A 20504-nucleotide genomic window follows, 5' to 3' on the forward strand; every position below is an offset into this window, starting at 1 on the left:
GGTAGAAAACGTGGGTGGGAAGCACAGGTAAAAGCGTGGGTTGGAAGAGCGGGTAGAATGCGTGGGTGGGAAGAGTGGGTAGAATGCGTGTGTGGGAAGCATGGGTAGAAAACGTGGGTGGGAAGCACAGGTAAAAGCGTGGGTTGGAAGAGCGGGTAGAATGCGTGGGTGGGAAGAGTGGGTAGAATGCGTGTGTGGGAAGCATGGGTAGAAAACGTGGGTGGGAAGCACAGGTAAAAGCGTGGGTTGGAAGAGCAGGTAGAATGCGTGGGTGGGAAGAGTGGGTAGAATGCGTGGGTGGGAAGCATGGGTAGAAAACGTGGGTGGGAAGCACAGGTAAAAGCGTGGGTTGGAAAAGCGGGTAGAATGCGTGGGTGGGAAGAGTGGGTAGAATGCGTGTGTGGGAAGCATGGGTAGAAAACGTGGGTGGGAAGTACGGGTAAAATGCGTGGGTTGGAAGAGCGGGTAGAATGCGTGGGTGGGAAGAGTGGGTAGAAAACGTGGGTGGGAAGCACAGGTAAAAGCGTGGGTTGGAAGAGCGGGTAGAATGCGTGGGTGGGAAGAGTGGGTAGAATGCGTGGGTGGGAAGCATGGGTAGAAAACGTGGGTGGGAAGTACGGGTAAAATGCGTGGGTTGGAAGAGCGGGTAGAATGCGTGGGTGGGAAGCATGGGTAGAAAACGTGGGTGGGAAGCACAGGTAAAAGCGTGGGTTGGAAGAGCGGGTAGAATGCGTGGGTGGGAAGAGTGGGTAGAATGCGTGGGTGGGAAGCATGGGTAGAAAACGTGGGTGGGAAGTACGGGTAAAATGCGTGGGTTGGAAGAGCGGGTAGAATGCGTGGGTTGGAAGAGTGGGTAGAATGCGTGGGTGGGAAGCATGGGTAGAAAACGTGGGTGGGAAGTACGGGTAAAATGCGTGGGTTGGAAGAGCGGGTAGAATGCGTGGGTTGGAAGAGTGGGTAGAATGCGTGGGTGGGAAGCATGGGTAGAAAACGTGGGTGGGAAGTACGGGTAAAATGCGTGGGTTGGAAGAGCGGGTAGAATGCGTGGGTTGGAAGAGTGGGTAGAATGCGTGTGTGGGAAGCATGGGTAGAAAACGTGGGTGGGAAGTACGGGTAAAATGCGTGGGTTGGAAGAGCGGGTAGAATGCGTGGGTTGGAAGAGTGGGTAGAATGCGTGGGTGGGAAGCATGGGTAGAAAACGTGGGTGGGAAGTACGGGTAAAATGCGTGGGTTGGAAGAGCGGGTAGAATGCGTGGGTTGGAAGAGCGGGTAGAATGCGTGGGTGGGAAGAGTGGGTAGAATGCGTGGGTGGGAAGCATGGGTAGAAAACGTGGGTGGGAAGTACGGGTAAAATGCGTGGGTTGGAAGAGCGGGTAGAATGCGTGGGTTGGAAGAGTGGGTAGAATGCGTGGGTGGGAAGCATGGGTAGAAAACGTGGGTGGGAAGCACGGGTAAAATGCGTGGGTTGGAAGAGCGGGTAGAATGCGTGGGTTGGAAGAGTGGGTAGAATGCGTGGGTGGGAAGCATGGGTAGAAAACGTGGGTGGGAAGTACGGGTAAAATGCGTGGGTTGGAAGAGCGGGTAGAATGCGTGGGTTGGAAGAGTGGGTAGAATGCGTGGGTGGGAAGCATGGGTAGAAAACGTGGGTGGGAAGTACGGGTAAAATGCGTGGGTTGGAAGAGTGGGTAGAATGCGTGGGTGGGAAGCATGGGTAGAAAACGTGGGTGGAAAGCACGGGTAAAATGCGTGGGTTGGAAGAGCGGGTAGAATGCGTGGGTGGGAAGAGTGGGTAGAATGCGTGGGTGGGAAGCATGGGTAGAAAACGTGGGTGGGAAGCACGGTAAAATGCGTGGGTGGGAAGAGCGGGTAGAATGCGTGTGTGGAAAGAGTGGGTAGAATGCGTGGGTGGGAAGAGTGGGCAGAATGCGTGGGTGGGAAGCATGGGTAGAAAACGTGGGTGGGAAGCACGGGTAAAATGCGTGGGTTGGAAGAGCGGGTAGAATGCGTGGGTGGGAAGAGTGGGTAGAATGCGTGGGTGGGAAGCATGGGTAGAAAACGTGGGTGGGAAGCACGGGTAAAATGCGTCTGTTGGAAGAGTGGGTAGAATGCGTGGGTGGGAAGCATGGGTAGAAAACGTGGGTGGGAAGCACAGGTAAAAGCGTGGGTTGGAAGAGCGGGTAGAATGCGTGGGTGGGAAGCATGGGTAGAAAACGTGGGTGGGAAGCACAGGTAAAAGCGTGGGTTGGAAGAGCGGGTAGAATGCGTGGGTGGGAAGAGTGGGTAGAATGCGTGGGTGGGAAGCATGGGTAGAAAACGTGGGTGGGAAGCACAGGTAAAAGCGTGGGTTGGAAGAGCGGGTAGAATGCGTGGGTGGGAAGAGTGGGTAGAATGCGTGTGTGGGAAGCATGGGTAGAAAACGTGGGTGGGAAGCACAGGTAAAAGCGTGGGTTGGAAGAGCGGGTAGAATGCGTGGGTGGGAAGAGTGGGTAGAATGCGTGGGTGGGAAGCATGGGTAGAAAACGTGGGTGGGAAGCACAGGTAAAAGCGTGGGTTGGAAGAGCGGGTAGAATGCGTGGGTGGGAAGAGTGGGTAGAATGCGTGGGTGGGAAGCATGGGTAGAAAACGTGGGTGGGAAGTACGGGTAAAATGCGTGGGTTGGAAGAGCGGGTAGAATGCGTGGGTGGGAAGAGTGGGTAGAAAACGTGGGTGGGAAGCACAGGTAAAAGCGTGGGTTGGAAGAGCGGGTAGAATGCGTGGGTGGGAAGAGTGGGTAGAATGCGTGTGTGGGAAGCATGGGTAGAAAACGTGGGTGGGAAGTACGGGTAAAATGCGTGGGTTGGAAGAGCGGGTAGAATGCGTGGGTGGGAAGCATGGGTAGAAAACGTGGGTGGGAAGCACAGGTAAAAGCGTGGGTTGGAAGAGCGGGTAGAATGCGTGGGTGGGAAGAGTGGGTAGAATGCGTGGGTGGGAAGCATGGGTAGAAAACGTGGGTGGGAAGTACGGGTAAAATGCGTGGGTTGGAAGAGCGGGTAGAATGCGTGGGTTGGAAGAGTGGGTAGAATGCGTGGGTGGGAAGCATGGGTAGAAAACGTGGGTGGGAAGTACGGGTAAAATGCGTGGGTTGGAAGAGCGGGTAGAATGCGTGGGTTGGAAGAGTGGGTAGAATGCGTGGGTGGGAAGCATGGGTAGAAAACGTGGGTGGGAAGTACGGGTAAAATGCGTGGGTTGGAAGAGCGGGTAGAATGCGTGGGTTGGAAGAGTGGGTAGAATGCGTGTGTGGGAAGCATGGGTAGAAAACGTGGGTGGGAAGTACGGGTAAAATGCGTGGGTTGGAAGAGCGGGTAGAATGCGTGGGTTGGAAGAGTGGGTAGAATGCGTGGGTGGGAAGCATGGGTAGAAAACGTGGGTGGGAAGTACGGGTAAAATGCGTGGGTTGGAAGAGCGGGTAGAATGCGTGGGTTGGAAGAGCGGGTAGAATGCGTGGGTTGGAAGAGTGGGTAGAATGCGTGGGTGGGAAGCATGGGTAGAAAACGTGGGTGGGAAGTACGGGTAAAATGCGTGGGTTGGAAGAGCGGGTAGAATGCGTGGGTTGGAAGAGTGGGTAGAATGCGTGGGTGGGAAGCATGGGTAGAAAACGTGGGTGGGAAGCACGGGTAAAATGCGTGGGTTGGAAGAGCGGGTAGAATGCGTGGGTTGGAAGAGTGGGTAGAATGCGTGGGTGGGAAGCATGGGTAGAAAACGTGGGTGGGAAGTACGGGTAAAATGCGTGGGTTGGAAGAGCGGGTAGAATGCGTGGGTTGGAAGAGTGGGTAGAATGCGTGGGTGGGAAGCATGGGTAGAAAACGTGGGTGGGAAGTACGGGTAAAATGCGTGGGTTGGAAGAGTGGGTAGAATGCGTGGGTGGGAAGCATGGGTAGAAAACGTGGGTGGGAAGTACGGGTAAAATGCGTGTGTTGGAAGAGCGGGTAGAATGCGTGGGTTGGAAGAGTGGGTAGAATGCGTGGGTGGGAAGCATGGGTAGAAAACGTGGGTGGGAAGTACGGGTAAAATGCGTGGGTTGGAAGAGCGGGTAGAATGCGTGGGTTGGAAGAGTGGGTAGAATGCGTGGGTGGGAAGCATGGGTAGAAAACGTGGGTGGGAAGTACGGGTAAAATGCGTGGGTTGGAAGAGCGGGTAGAATGCGTGGGTTGGAAGAGTGGGTAGAATGCGTGGGTGGGAAGCATGGGTAGAAAACGTGGGTGGGAAGTACGGGTAAAATGCGTGGGTTGGAAGAGCGGGTAGAATGCGTGGGTTGGAAGAGTGGGTAGAATGCGTGGGTGGGAAGCATGGGTAGAAAACGTGGGTGGGAAGTACGGGTAAAATGCGTGGGTTGGAAGAGTGGGTAGAATGCGTGGGTGGGAAGCATGGGTAGAAAACGTGGGTGGGAAGTACGGGTAAAATGCGTGGGTTGGAAGAGCGGGTAGAATGCGTGGGTGGGAAGAGTGGGTAGAATGCGTGTGTGGGAAGCATGGGTAGAAAACGTGGGTGGGAAGTACGGGTAAAATGCGTGGGTTGGAAGAGCGGGTAGAATGCGTGGGTTGGAAGAGTGGGTAGAATGCGTGGGTGGGAAGCATGGGTAGAAAACGTGGGTGGGAAGCACGGGTAAAATGCGTGGGTTGGAAGAGCGGGTAGAATGCGTGGGTTGGAAGAGTGGGTAGAATGCGTGGGTGGGAAGCATGGGTAGAAAACGTGGGTGGGAAGCACAGGTAAAAGCGTGGGTTGGAAGAGCGGGTAGAATGCGTGGGTGGGAAGCATGGGTAGAAAACGTGGGTGGGAAGCACAGGTAAAAGCGTGGGTTGGAAGAGCGGGTAGAATGCGTGGGTGGGAAGAGTGGGTAGAATGCGTGTGTGGGAAGCATGGGTAGAAAACGTGGGTGGGAAGCACAGGTAAAAGCGTGGGTTGGAAGAGCGGGTAGAATGCGTGGGTGGGAAGAGTGGGTAGAATGCGTGTGTGGGAAGCATGGGTAGAAAACGTGGGTGGGAAGCACAGGTAAAAGCGTGGGTTGGAAGAGCAGGTAGAATGCGTGGGTGGGAAGAGTGGGTAGAATGCGTGGGTGGGAAGCATGGGTAGAAAACGTGGGTGGGAAGCACAGGTAAAAGCGTGGGTTGGAAGAGCGGGTAGAATGCGTGGGTGGGAAGAGTGGGTAGAATGCGTGTGTGGGAAGCATGGGTAGAAAACGTGGGTGGGAAGTACGGGTAAAATGCGTGGGTTGGAAGAGCGGGTAGAATGCGTGGGTGGGAAGAGTGGGTAGAAAACGTGGGTGGGAAGCACAGGTAAAAGCGTGGGTTGGAAGAGCGGGTAGAATGCGTGGGTGGGAAGAGTGGGTAGAATGCGTGTGTGGGAAGCATGGGTAGAAAACGTGGGTGGGAAGTACGGGTAAAATGCGTGGGTTGGAAGAGCGGGTAGAATGCGTGGGTGGGAAGCATGGGTAGAAAACGTGGGTGGGAAGCACAGGTAAAAGCGTGGGTTGGAAGAGCGGGTAGAATGCGTGGGTGGGAAGAGTGGGTAGAATGCGTGTGTGGGAAGCATGGGTAGAAAACGTGGGTGGGAAGTACGGGTAAAATGCGTGGGTTGGAAGAGCGGGTAGAATGCGTGGGTTGGAAGAGTGGGTAGAATGCGTGGGTGGGAAGCATGGGTAGAAAACGTGGGTGGGAAGTACGGGTAAAATGCGTGGGTTGGAAGAGCGGGTAGAATGCGTGGGTTGGAAGAGTGGGTAGAATGCGTGGGTGGGAAGCATGGGTAGAAAACGTGGGTGGGAAGTACGGGTAAAATGCGTGGGTTGGAAGAGCGGGTAGAATGCGTGGGTTGGAAGAGTGGGTAGAATGCGTGTGTGGGAAGCATGGGTAGAAAACGTGGGTGGGAAGTACGGGTAAAATGCGTGGGTTGGAAGAGCGGGTAGAATGCGTGGGTTGGAAGAGTGGGTAGAATGCGTGGGTGGGAAGCATGGGTAGAAAACGTGGGTGGGAAGTACGGGTAAAATGCGTGGGTTGGAAGAGCGGGTAGAATGCGTGGGTTGGAAGAGCGGGTAGAATGCGTGGGTTGGAAGAGTGGGTAGAATGCGTGGGTGGGAAGCATGGGTAGAAAACGTGGGTGGGAAGTACGGGTAAAATGCGTGGGTTGGAAGAGCGGGTAGAATGCGTGGGTTGGAAGAGTGGGTAGAATGCGTGGGTGGGAAGCATGGGTAGAAAACGTGGGTGGGAAGCACGGGTAAAATGCGTGGGTTGGAAGAGCGGGTAGAATGCGTGGGTTGGAAGAGTGGGTAGAATGCGTGGGTGGGAAGCATGGGTAGAAAACGTGGGTGGGAAGTACGGGTAAAATGCGTGGGTTGGAAGAGCGGGTAGAATGCGTGGGTTGGAAGAGTGGGTAGAATGCGTGGGTGGGAAGCATGGGTAGAAAACGTGGGTGGGAAGTACGGGTAAAATGCGTGGGTTGGAAGAGTGGGTAGAATGCGTGGGTGGGAAGCATGGGTAGAAAACGTGGGTGGGAAGTACGGGTAAAATGCGTGTGTTGGAAGAGCGGGTAGAATGCGTGGGTTGGAAGAGTGGGTAGAATGCGTGGGTGGGAAGCATGGGTAGAAAACGTGGGTGGGAAGTACGGGTAAAATGCGTGGGTTGGAAGAGCGGGTAGAATGCGTGGGTTGGAAGAGTGGGTAGAATGCGTGGGTGGGAAGCATGGGTAGAAAACGTGGGTGGGAAGTACGGGTAAAATGCGTGGGTTGGAAGAGCGGGTAGAATGCGTGGGTTGGAAGAGTGGGTAGAATGCGTGGGTGGGAAGCATGGGTAGAAAACGTGGGTGGGAAGTACGGGTAAAATGCGTGGGTTGGAAGAGCGGGTAGAATGCGTGGGTTGGAAGAGTGGGTAGAATGCGTGGGTGGGAAGCATGGGTAGAAAACGTGGGTGGGAAGTACGGGTAAAATGCGTGGGTTGGAAGAGTGGGTAGAATGCGTGGGTGGGAAGCATGGGTAGAAAACGTGGGTGGGAAGTACGGGTAAAATGCGTGGGTTGGAAGAGCGGGTAGAATGCGTGGGTGGGAAGAGTGGGTAGAATGCGTGTGTGGGAAGCATGGGTAGAAAACGTGGGTGGGAAGTACGGGTAAAATGCGTGGGTTGGAAGAGCGGGTAGAATGCGTGGGTTGGAAGAGTGGGTAGAATGCGTGGGTGGGAAGCATGGGTAGAAAACGTGGGTGGGAAGCACGGGTAAAATGCGTGGGTTGGAAGAGCGGGTAGAATGCGTGGGTTGGAAGAGTGGGTAGAATGCGTGGGTGGGAAGCATGGGTAGAAAACGTGGGTGGGAAGCACGGGTAAAATGCGTGGGTTGGAAGAGCGGGTAGAATGCGTGGGTGGGAAGAGTGGGTAGAATGCGTAGGTGCATGGGAAGCATGGGTAGAAAACGTGGGTGGGAAGCACGGTAAAATGCGTGGGTGGGAAGAGCGGGTAGAATGCGTGTGTGGAAAGAGTGGGTAGAATGCGTGGGTGGGAAGCATGAGTAGAAAACGTGGGTGGGAAGCACGGGTCAAATGCGTGGGTTGGAAGAGCGGGTAGAATGCGTGGGTGGGAAGAGTGGGCAGAATGCGTGGGTGGGAAGCATGGGTAGAAAACGTGGGTGGGAAGCACGGGTAAAATGCGTGGGTTGGAAGAGCGGGTAGAATGCGTGGGTGGGAAGAGTGGGTAGAATGCGTGGGTGGGAAGCATGGGTAGAAAACGTGGGTGGGAAGCACGGGTAAAATGCGTCTGTTGGAAGAGTTGGTAGAATGCGTGGGTGGGAAGAGTGGGTAGAATGCGTGGGTGGGAAGCATGGGTAGAAAACGTGGGTGGGAACCACAGGTAAAAGCGTGGGTTGGAAGAGCGGGTAGAATGCGTGGGTGGGAAGCATGGGTAGAAAACGTAGGTGGGAAGCACAGGTAAAAGCGTGGGTTGGAAGAGCGGGTAGAATGCGTGGGTGGGAAGAGTGGGTGAAATGCGGGGGTGGGAAGCATGGGTAGAAAACGTGGGTGGGAAGCACAGGTAAAAGCGTGGGTTGGAAGAGCGGGTAGAATGCGTGGGTGGGAAGAGTGGGTAAAATGCGTGGGTGGGAAGCATGGGTAGAAAACGTGGGTGGGAAGCACGGGTAAAATGCGTGGGTTGGAAGAGCGGGTAGAATGCGTGGGTGGGAAGAGTGGGTTAAATGCGTGGGTGGGAAGCATGGGTAGAAAACGTGGGTGGGAAGCACGGGTAAAATGCGTGGGTTGGAAGAGCGGGTAGAATGCGTGGGTGGGAAGAGTGGGTATAATGCGTGGGTGGGAAGCACGGGTAGAAAACGTGGGTGGGAAGCACGGGTAAAAAGCGTGGGTTGAAAGAGCGGGTAGAATGCGTGGGTGGGAAGAGTGGGTAAAAAGCGTGGGTGGAAAGAGTGGGTAGAATGCGTGGGTGGGAAGCATGGGTAGAAAACGAGTGTGGGAAGCACGGGTAAAAATCGTGGGTTGGAAGAGCGGGTGCTCTTCCCACCCACGCATTCAACCCGTGCTTCCCACCCACGTTTTCTACCCATGCTTCCGACCCACGCATTCTATCCGCTCTTCCAACCCACGCTTTTTACCCACTCTTCCCACCCTCGCATTCTACCCGCTCTTTCAACCCAAGCTTTTTACCCGTGCTTCCCACCCACGTTTTCTACCCGTGATTCCCACCCACGCATTCTACCCGCTCTCCCACCCACTCATTTTACCGTGCTTCCCACTCACGTTTTCTACCCATGCTTTCCACCCACGCATTCTACCCACTCTTCCCACCCACGCATTCTACCCGCTCTTCCAACCCACGCATTTTACCTGTGCTTTCTACCCACGTTGTCTACCCATGCTTCCCATGCACCTACGCATTCTACCCACTCTTCCCACCCACGCATTCTACCCGCTCTTCCAACACACGCATTTTACCCGTGCTTCCCACCCACGTTTTCTACCCATGCTTCCCACCCACGCATTCTACCCACTCTTCCCACCCACGCATTCTACCCGCTCTTCCAACACACGCATTTTACCCGTGCTTCCCACCCACGTTTTCTACCCATGCTTCCCATGCACCTACGCATTCTACCCACTCTTCCCACCCACGCATTCTACCCGCTCTTCCAACCCACGCATTTTACCCGTGCTTTCCACCCACGTTTTCTACCCATGCTTCCCATGCACCTACGCATTCTACCCACTCTTCCCACCCACGCACTCTACCCGCTCTTCCAACCCACGCATTTTACCCGTGCTTCCCACCCACGTTTTCTACCCATGCTTCCCACCCACGCATTTTACCTACTCTTCCCAACCACGCATTCTACCCGCTCTTCCAACCCACGCATTTTACCCGTGCTTCCCACCCACGTTTTTTACCCATGCTTCCCATGCACCTACGCATTCTACCCACTCTTCCCACCCACGCACTCTACCCGCTCTTCCAACCCACGCATTTTACCCGTGCTTCCCACCCACGTTTTTTACCCATGCTTCCCACCCACGCAGTTTACCGACTCTTCCCACCCACGCATTCTACCCGCTCCTCCAACCCACGCATTTTACCCGTGCTTCCCACCCACGTTTTCTACCCATGCTTCCCACCCACGCATTCTACCCACTCTTCCCACCCACGCATTCTACCCGCTCTTCCAACCCACGCATTTTACCCGTGCTTCCCACCCACGTTTTCTACCCATGCTTCCCACCCACGCAGTTTACCCACTCTTCCCACCCACGCATTCTACCCGCTCCTCCAACCCACGCATTTTACCCGTGCTTCCCACCCACGTTTTCTACCCATGCTTCCCACCCACGCATTTTACCCGTGCTTCCCACCCACGTTTTCTACCCATGCTTCCCACCCACGCAGTTTACCCACTCTTCCCACCCACGCATTCTACCCGCTCCTCCAACCCACGCATTTTACCCGTGCTTCCCACCCACGTTTTCTACCCATGCTTCCCATGCACCTACGCATTCTACCCACTCTACCCACTCTTCCCACCCACGCATTCTACCCGCTCTTCCAACCCACGCATTTTACCCATGCTTCCCACCCACGCATTTTACCTACTCTTCCCAACCACGCATTCTACCCGCTCTTCCAACCCACGCATTTTACCCGTGCTTCCCACCCACGTTTTCTACCCATGCTTCCCACCCACGCATTCTACCCACTCTTCCCAACCACGCATTCTACCCGCTCTTCCAACCCACGCATTTTACCCATGCTTCCCACCCACGCATTTTACCTACTCTTCCCACCCACGCATTCTACCCACTCTTCCCAACCACGCATTCTACCCGCTCTTCCAACCCACGCATTTTACCCATGCTTCCCACCCACGCATTTTACCTACTCTTCCCAACCACGCATTCTACCCGCTCTTCCAACCCACGCATTTTACCCGTGCTTCCCACCCACGTTTTCTACCCATGCTTCCCACCCACGCATTCTACCCACTCTTCCCAACCACGCATTCTACCCACTCTTCCCAACCACGCATTCTACCCACTCTTCCCAACCACGTATTCTACCCGTGCTTCCCACCCACGTTTTCTACCCATGCTTCCCATGCACCTACGCATTCTACCCACTCTACCCACTCTTCCCACCCACGCATTCTACCCGCTCTTCCAACCCACGCATTTTACCCATGCTTCCCACCCACGCATTTTACCTACTCTTCCCAACCACGCATTCTACCCGCTCTTCCAACCCACGCATTTTACCCGTGCTTCCCACCCACGTTTTCTACCCATGCTTCCCACCCACGCATTCTACCCACTCTTCCCAACCACGCATTCTACCCGCTCTTCCAACCCACGCATTTTACCCATGCTTCCCACCCACGCATTTTACCTACTCTTCCCACCCACGCATTCTACCCACTCTTCCCACCCACGCATTCTACCCGCTCTTCCAACCCACGCATTTTACCCATGCTTCCCACCCACGCATTTTACCTACTCTTCCCAACCACGCATTCTACCCGCTCTTCCAACCCACGCATTTTACCCGTGCTTCCCACCCACGTTTTCTACCCATGCTTCCCACCCACGCATTCTACCCACTCTTCCCACCCACGCATTCTACCCGCTCTTCCAACCCACGCATTTTACCCATGCTTCCCACCCACGCATTTTACCTACTCTTCCCACCCACGCATTCTACCCGCTCTTCCAACCCACGCATTTTACCCGTGCTTCCCACCCACGTTTTCTACCCATGCTTCCCACCCACGCATTCTACCCACTCTTCCCACCCACGCATTCTACCCGCTCTTCCAACCCACGCATTTTACCCGTGCTTCCCACCCACGTTTTCTACCCATGCTTCCCATGCACCTACGCATTCTACCCACTCTACCCACTCTTCCCACCCACGCATTCTACCCGCTCTTCCAACCCACGCATTTTACCCGTGCTTCCCACCCACGTTTTCTACCCATGCTTCCCACCCACGCATTCTACCCACTCTTCCCACCCACGCATTCTACCCGCTCTTCCAACCCACGCATTTTACCCGTGCTTCCCACCCACGTTTTCTACCCATGCTTCCCACCCACGTTTTCTACCCATGCTTCCATGTTCCAAGTATTTCACAGCCATAGACAAAGAGTATTCAGGTCTATGTTCTCAACGCATCGAAGTAGACGAAATTTTTTCTATGTTTTCCGAGTCAGCATCTTCATAAATATTTCCAGGTTATATTGAATCTATGTTTTAAGTCAAATTTTTGCATGTAAAAATTCGAATCGACACTGTTATAGGATAACGGAGTGGGCGAAAAGCAGGCGAGGATCTCCATATCAGACCACTCCAATCTTCGACAGATCGAAACTTCAAGATTAACTACTCATATATATTCCGACGAAGACACCTTCCGTCGAGGTGCTCAGGATGCCAATTCAATTTCCTGCGTTCCCTGATATTGTATCATCCATCCCGATTCTGTCGGCATCTCGGAGTTTTCCCAATTTTTCCGCGTAAATCTCCATTTAGGGTGCGTTTACCCGAAAAAGTTCAACGAACTTCCAAACTATAATTGGAAACTTTGAATATGGATTTATTGCTCCTTTTATTCGGTTTCCGGCACTGAAGTGGATCTTCCCAAAGAACTCCCGGATGATTCAGTCGAAAACCAGGATGCTTTTAGGGTCTTTCCAATGCGAGAGCAAGAATATCGCTCAATCATTTTTTACGGATGCTGCGAGTCGAACAATTCGTAAAAGAGCTATAAATGAGACAGAACCGGGTCAGAGTTGTTATATTGTTTGGATGAGGAAGCGCATTTCCTGCCATAAAATCAAAAAGTGAGGTGAATTGAATAAACAATGAGAAATGTATCTGATATTAGACTTCAATGAAAATTGCTTCATCGAATTGGATTTTATTTCGTTTATAAGACTCAAGATCTCTGATCTCTGAGATTACACCTCCCCTTCCTACCCTACCACCTATTAGGTTAGGTGGCACCTAACCACAGATTACAGAGTACTAGTAGCACCTAACCCTACACAGATTCACAGAAATTCTGCAGAAATGTCAATATCTTCCTTGATGACACATGACCATAGAACTAGAATATTTCTTATTTCTTCTGTAAGATGATACATCAAAATAAAATGAGCATCCAAGTCCACATAACACTTTCACATAGGTACATATATGAATTCCGGTAGAATATTTCCGAAAGAAAATAAATTCAAAAATATAAATAAACGCTAATTTATTAGCGCCATCTTGCTGAATTATGCATTGTCGAAACGCTATTAAGGAAACTGTGTTAACGACTTCACTCAAAAAACGATATTTTTAAATCTCATCGAGTAATATTCGATAAACATTCCCAGATTTATTTGTTTTCGACATTTCAGTATAATTTTCCCGCAGAGTGAAAGAGTCAGTACTTATTAAATGTGTTTTTTGTAGTAATTTACGTTGCTTTGGTTATTCATTTTGTAGAAAGCTGTTCAATTGGACATGAAAACGAAGATATTAATAATACTCGAATAATACAAAATCATTTGACTTTGACGTTTATTAGAGCACAGAAATTCAAAGATTGATATTCAAAATGATTTTTTAGTGTGCTCAAGCACTGAGTATTATCCTTCATTTAGCGTTAATTGGTCTTCTCTTGGGAATTCTTAGTCTTCTTTTGACATTTATTAGAGTAGGTCAATTTTCGAACGTTCTGGAAAAGGTTATACACAGAAAACAAAGAAGTAAGACGTTTTCCTAGAGTAGAACTCTGTCAAGGTGAATCTACTCCCACTGCCGCACGGATATATTTTCGAGTATCGAATAAAAAAATGATTGAGGTCGGTATGCCGACTATTTCGGTCACGTAAATAGTACCCCCAATACCCTTAATGTTTCTTCTGTCCAGTTGTGAAATCGTGCGTCCAATTACTCAGAGAGAACCGGACCATAAGTCATTTCGGATATTCTAGAGATATGTCAATGTCTTTGGAAACATTTGCAGTTTTCACTTCTATTATCCGTAATTAATGATGTAGTTTGACCCACTTCGAAACGCTTAAATCTAATTGTGAGCCACTTTACTTCGGGGTTTTGAGGAAGAGTCGAAGAGGCTCGCTTAAAAATAGACCGTTCGATTCGTTCCGGTTGAAGGATATGCGATTTCAGATTGAGCAGGCTCATATGACTCAAGTGTGCACTTCGGGATTGATGGCATTGTTTTTCCATCCTCTACTCCGCTTATGCGAAGAGTTATTTCAATGCCAACAGGTCCACGTTGACAAGCTGTGGCGGCCATGTTGTTTTAGCATCGTCTGTCAAAAAACACACCTCTTATTCCAGTTTACATGACAAAAAAATGGTCCTGAGATACATTACCAGGTCCATATAAATTCCCAGTATTCAAATCAGTGCTTTTCCCATTGTTTCTTGAGATCACTAATCTTAGTGATCTCTAGAATCCACCCGAACAATATTATACACATAAAACACCCCGTATATTCAACCTGACAAGTATCTCTCGTAACTCATCGATATGCCGGATAAAAATATATTACGTTAGCTTGCCAGAGATACCTGAGATGTTCTCTGGCTAAAATTCGAAACGTTGGAGCGTCGAAAATATTTAGACGGCAGCTATAGACAACTTTCTCGCGTTTTTTTAGTACACAATAGGCCCATTCAGGAGACTGTTGAAAATAAATCGGAATTTTTACGAGTTTCTCCTCGTATAAATAATCATCGAGATCGTTCGATTGATGAAGGCGAGTGAAATAAAATGCGTTGAACGGAAACAGATCAGATTCCACGTTGTGTACAATTATGGGAGTACGCAGTTGAATTTCTAAACAGGTGTTGGATGAATCTGATGTCTAAAAACGCCTAATGAACAAATTTTTCAAGAGAAACGGAAAATGTACACTTTTATTTACGTCAAAAACTCAAAATGGCCGTGATGTCAAAATCAAACTTGAAAATATGACAGAAGAGCAACGAATGGCCTGCCAAATTATGAGCTAGTGTACGAAAGCTGAACTATGAAATGAAACCATAGAAGCAAGTCCCTATTTGAGGATCCAAAGAAAAATTATTCAATTATTTTAATTGAAATTCAAATTACAAAATACTGTCTTACATCCTAGCATGTACCTACAAAATATTTTCGAGTCGTGTCAAAACCGAACTTTGTATACCTCATGCAATGTCCTTCCACCTACTCATTCACACAAGCCAACCATTGATGGAAATTTTCTGAATTAGAATGGATGATACTCGCAGCAAGAATTTTGTTGAGTAAAGCAAAAATATTTAGACGCTGTTGTTCTATTAATACATAACTTATTTACGCTATACCTACTAGACAACGTCATGACATTTTGATGCGGTATCAACAAGTGCTCACTGTATATACTTACTTTACTTCCCGTTTTAACAGATCCCCTCATAAATTTCGACTTGCAAATGCTCTTGGAAACATTCGGATTTTTGATCCCAAGAGTTTTCGATTAATATTCAGCTATTTTTCAAAATGTATATTCGTTTCTGTCATCTAATACTATTTATGTAGGGAATTTTCTATTTACAACTTTTTTCGCAACTATTCATTTAGGTATTTCATGCTTAAAATTTTGCAAGAACCTTCACAATATTGTTTTAGAGCCATTCATTAGTTTTGAACTCAATCGATTCTGTATTTGTTGGAAATATTGTGTGAATAATTTTTTTTTCTCGGCCCTGGTTTTTAATACCTTTGAAAGGCCTTTCCCCGAATCTCTTCCTTCGAATTTTGATTTGAAATATTCAGTTTGAATAGTATTTTGTAAATAATGAACGTTTTCATGAAATTCTCAGCTTTTCTGAAGTGAATGTGCAAACAACTGTTCATGCGGACACGATATTTGCAAAATATCCTTTGTCTGGGTTTTCTTGCCAATAATGAAAATAACATTGGCACACCAACATGCAAATGTCTCACAGCCAAAGTTCACGAAAAAATTTTTTATACGAAACGTATGTTTTCATCAGTCCCCAATTTTTTCGGACACACATCTGTGTATGCATTTCGCGACAAATTCATATCCACAGAATGAATTTCGACGTCTCATTAAGTACTCGAATGGAGTAATTTCTCTCGAAGAAATTATGCATCTTCAACTTCACTTTGAATGTATCATTTTATAGGACTTGCCAAATTTGCACACGTATGAGAAATTACTCATAATTTGGCCGTGTTTCGCGAAAGACTAACCAATTATTTTATGAATGACAGGTTTCAAAAATAAAGGAGCAGCTAATCAGTTGACATTCTTGACTGTGTAAATGACAACGATCCAAACATTCCAAAAGTGACACCAAATCTTCCATAATCACTCGCCCAAGCATTTGAATACGAATATTTTTCAGTTATAGTTCGAAAGAATGCTTAATGGAAACAAATTTTTTCTCCCTTAATCAATTCTATTTGGACTTGAACTTCTTTCCAAATAGCGACAGGCAGTCTGGAAAAAGTTCAAATCTACGTGACTTTTACTGAATGCAATATTTTCGTATTCATCGCGAAGCTGTTTATTCAAAACGGACAGTTTAATAACAAACACAGTGAAATTCTTGCGTGGCAAGAATAGATAAATGTAAATTCCTGAGAGACCCTGTAGGAATGTTTACTATCACTTACTGAGAGGATATGCAGACATTGATTTTCTTTCCAAGTATCTAGCAAAGAAGCGTTGTTGGTCAACGATTCTTTCTGTAATAAAGAATAAATTTTATCCCATCCCTATCAGACTGTTTCTCGAAAAATATAGGGATAACAGCATAGGTAACGAGAGTTTCAAGGGTCAAACATCAACATTTTCAAATCTATTCCTCAATTTTGAACCTTTAAATGAATGGAATAAGTTATTACTTCTGAAAACACGGAGCATTCTCAGAAAAATAGACCTGAAGTTCATCCCTCGTCAAGTGCCTGATTATTTCATAAACGTGAGATGTTAGGGTGAAAACCCTGTAATCCAATTTACGCATCCCATCCACCCCCATTGTTTGTTTCATTCCAACGATAGGGTTGGATTCACAGGTGCTTTAGGCAGTCATAACCCTCGTGTCTACATTGAGCAGAAAACGTGTCCATATATCTCGAAAAATGAAATGAATTCCCCTTTTTGTCTCTTCTGTGTTATTGAATTCGAACACAATGATCTCGTCCGCACACTGTACAAACGTACGTGAACACTTCAACAAAATTCATCAGTCAATTCGGTAAAGCAGTTTTGGGAGACATCGAAGAGGATGAAGAAGAGAAGAGGTCACGAACATTTCCTTCATTTTTCATATCCAGAAATATCCACACCCCTCAATTTAACGTCTTGTTTGAGGTCACGACTAATCGTTTAGGAAAATTCAAGACTTGAACATTGAATTAATGATCCTGAATGCGCTTTATCTCTCGTATAGGCACGTGTTACACGTAGAATATGTGATTCTATTTGAAGAAAACATTCTCACAGTGTTATTTACACGAATAATTTAAAAAACATTCCGCAATAATAGGTTTTGGAGAGAGTTAGTGTATCCAGTATCCACTCCTGATGATACTGCATAAAGATAATGATGTGCAGCTGATGAAACGATGCGTTTGTTTGGATATAGTCCGTTTTTATTAGTGCCAAGTCTACTCATCCTGAATTTATATCCTCAAGTATCCACGCAGCGATCATACCCTACGTCAGTGTGACGTACAATTTTGAATTATTTCATTTGCTCAGAAATTTGTTTATTTTACAGGTCGTCAGAACCTGAGACGGTTTTGATGGTCGTTACGACATCCATTATTCAATATTTAGATGGAGGAATTGCTCGTGAGATTTATTGGAAACGTGAGACCGGTTGTGCATGACAAGTAATCTTCAATTATCTGTCAGTTTCTTTATATCGTCCTGGATAAATTCACCCCATGGAAAGGTGGTGGAATATTGATCGTCTGAACTTCTTAGTGAAAACAGATGAACAGATTCATCAATTTCGAGATGACTTTCATTTTCTACTAATTTCATCGATCTTATAGGTGCAACCGTTCGGTCTTGACCTCAGCTTTTCAGGATTTTTCGAAGGTCAGCTTTCGAGTCGTTTGTCTCTCAATAAAAGTATGCGTAGATACTCTGAAAGAGCAGCTCTTCTAGTAAGAAATCTGAGAATTTCATCCATCTAGGTGCAACCGTTTGGTCTTGACGAATGTTTAACTGAACCCAACTTTTTTCAGGATTTTTCGAATGTCAGCTTTCGAGTCGTTTATCTCTCAATAAAAGTAACCGTAGATGGAAATGTGATACATATTCTGAAAAAGCAACTCTTTGAGTAATAAATCTGAGAATTTCATCCATTTCGGCACATTCTTTCAGTCTTGACGAGTTTTTAACTGACCCCAACTTTCGACAAATGTATCTCCCAGCAAAATCATCCTGGAGCTAAAGTTGATACATACTCTGGAAACTGCCATTCAAGGACCATGCAGGCGAGTACTGCCGAGATAGATCCCTCATGAACATAAGGCAAAAATAAGGTAAAACTTCCAGTCGAAATAGGTGAAAAAGCTTTCTACATAATTGCCATTGGAAAAACACACTTCAAATCGGCACATAGCTTAAGCCAACCGAGCTGTGAGAATGCTGGGATACCTTCAAGTGAAAAATATCCCCCTTGGAACCTGGGTTAACGATCCTTTGAAGTACAAAAATGAAACACAAAGATCAAAAAGAGATTTTCGCTCCACTTAAAATGAATATTCCTAGCTGATGGGTTTTCCCGAATCCAATTAGGATTAAAGAAGCGACAACAATTTTTTACTATCATATCGTTACTGAACTAATTGCAGAAAATAACGAGTGGGAGGCTTGGGAAAAAGTAGGTTTCTTTGGGTGACAACTGTAGACTCGAAGGCACTAAAATTCCCACTGCTGGCGTTAGAAATTTTCATTGATGATTCCGTATACATGAAAAATGTCAATGAATAACCTCAAGTCATATAAATTGGAAAGATTTTTGAAAATACGAGTGGATGAATAATTTTTGATGATTCACTCTCGAAATATCTACTCACTATAACCTTCAGACAAATCTTCATCATAAATCAAGAGGCAGATTACAATTTACTGAATTATATCGATATATCACTGGCACCATGCATCTGGAATATAGCCTAAAAATGTTTTCGGAGTTTTATTTTGTTTATTATTGAGTATTCTGGACCGTCTGATGGTGAATAATTGAGAAGATTCAATCTAGAAGGTGAATTCGACCTGGATATCTCGATCGATAGGAACATCAACAAATCGACTCTTGTGCCAAACTTCTGAGTACTAGGATATCAATTTTATTCTCAAGGTTAATCTTGTTATTGCTGCATTATTTGAAGCTGGCCCAAGCTGGTTTTCGAGATCAGCTAACAGACATGTTTGTTTTTAACACAATGTGTCGACGTTTGACAGCTGACAGCTTTTCTTCTGCATATATCAATTATCCTTCAACAATCCCTTTTTAAATTTTATCTGATCTCTACTACTACTGGCTTTCTTTCATATAATCCATCTCTATAGATTCTAGATATAGTAAATTGATGAAAATCTCTCCCTATAATCAATTCCATTATTTCCGATAATAGCATATTCTGACCTAGTGAATTTCTTTCATTTATGGCGCCCCATGGACTCAATTTATGGTTTCTGTTCACTTCCCTGACCTAAATGTATCGAACACTTGCTCTTGACAACATTCATCTACTCATGCCAAAGGACCTCTGATTCATTAGTCCAGAAAATAGACGATTACCTTGCATTGCCTCAACTTTTATAGAGTTTAGATTTGTAATTCAGACATTGATCGTAGGAAAAATTATTCATTAGATAAAATAGGTATAGGCAAACAACCAAAGAACACAATAAGGTCTGTGTTGATTTGTGGTAGAAATTATCACAATGAATTTTTTGAATTGAGATGCCATTCAATGCAAACGATAGGTAGGAAAAACATTGAACTAACACAAATATAGAACGAAAAAATGCTCATAAATTCCGCTGCTCAGTCAATCATCATTGGTACATCAATTTAAGATATCTAGAAACTGCATCACTTAATGCACGAGATATATCACATCTGGTTTGGCCCCTGTCCATCTAAACTGTTCATAAATTTAAATTTCATTGAAACAATGTGTGTGATTGGTTGTTTTATCGCTTTAAATCCCGATCCTGGCTTTTTCCCATTCAATATTTACCCAGAGTCAAGGTTTATTACGTTATTATTTGCATAGTTTAATAGCCCCTTCTGGTCAGATCTCATAAATAATCTACGAACTTTCTATGAAAGGGAAATATTTATTTTTCGGACATCCGTAGTATAAATATTTTGAGGAGTGTGAGGAAAACTTCATGAAAGAAATTTCAGACCTCACATCTAATCCTATAACTCTCTGAAAGTCGTGCTTTCACTGCTAGTCTTCGAAGAATATTCTCACAAATTGTACATTGTATGGAATGGAGGAAATTACGTATTTCAAGCGTTTTAGATTAATCAACTAAAGACATTCTAACTGTACTCACCAGTATTACTTCTATATTCTCCAATATATCTCCTTGTCAAATATCTAACTGTGAGGGCTGAAAAAAAAAAGAAACTTGTTATTTTCTAGATTCCCCAAGAGTTAATTCATTCATTCAGTGAATACATTTTATTGAGCTATTCTAAAACTTCTGTTATTCCGCCACATCGACAGAATTTCGATATGATGCTATTACAACTTGTTCCTTCTTGATAAACTGATAATTTATTGGGGAAGGTCGCGGAAAGTTTTTGAGTGGGTGAAAATCGATTCAACACCCAGCTGTTCGCTCCTGTTGTCTTAGGCTTACCCTCAAAATGGGGCGAAGTTTGTTGAGGGCGCAAAAAACAGACAGTATTACACTGTGAATCCTCCCTTCAGCGAGTTGTATCGTTTTTAT

The 20504-nt window shown here is 46.9% G+C and overlaps 1 protein-coding gene across 1 annotated transcript in view; it reads right to left on the reverse strand.

Annotated features, from left to right (window-relative positions):
* LOC123312182 (ras-related and estrogen-regulated growth inhibitor-like protein) overlaps positions 1-20504 on the reverse strand; it is a 30297-nt gene that overhangs the window by 4726 nt on the left and 5067 nt on the right. Inside the window, exon 3 of the mRNA XM_044896444.1 lies at positions 20106-20162. Within this exon, the coding sequence (XP_044752379.1) occupies positions 20106-20162 (57 nt within the window). The remainder of the gene's footprint in view (positions 1-20105; positions 20163-20504) is intronic.

This window comes from Coccinella septempunctata, chromosome 4 (assembly GCF_907165205.1).
Source record: "Coccinella septempunctata chromosome 4, icCocSept1.1, whole genome shotgun sequence".
Classification (NCBI taxonomy): Eukaryota; Metazoa; Arthropoda; class Insecta; order Coleoptera; family Coccinellidae; genus Coccinella; species Coccinella septempunctata.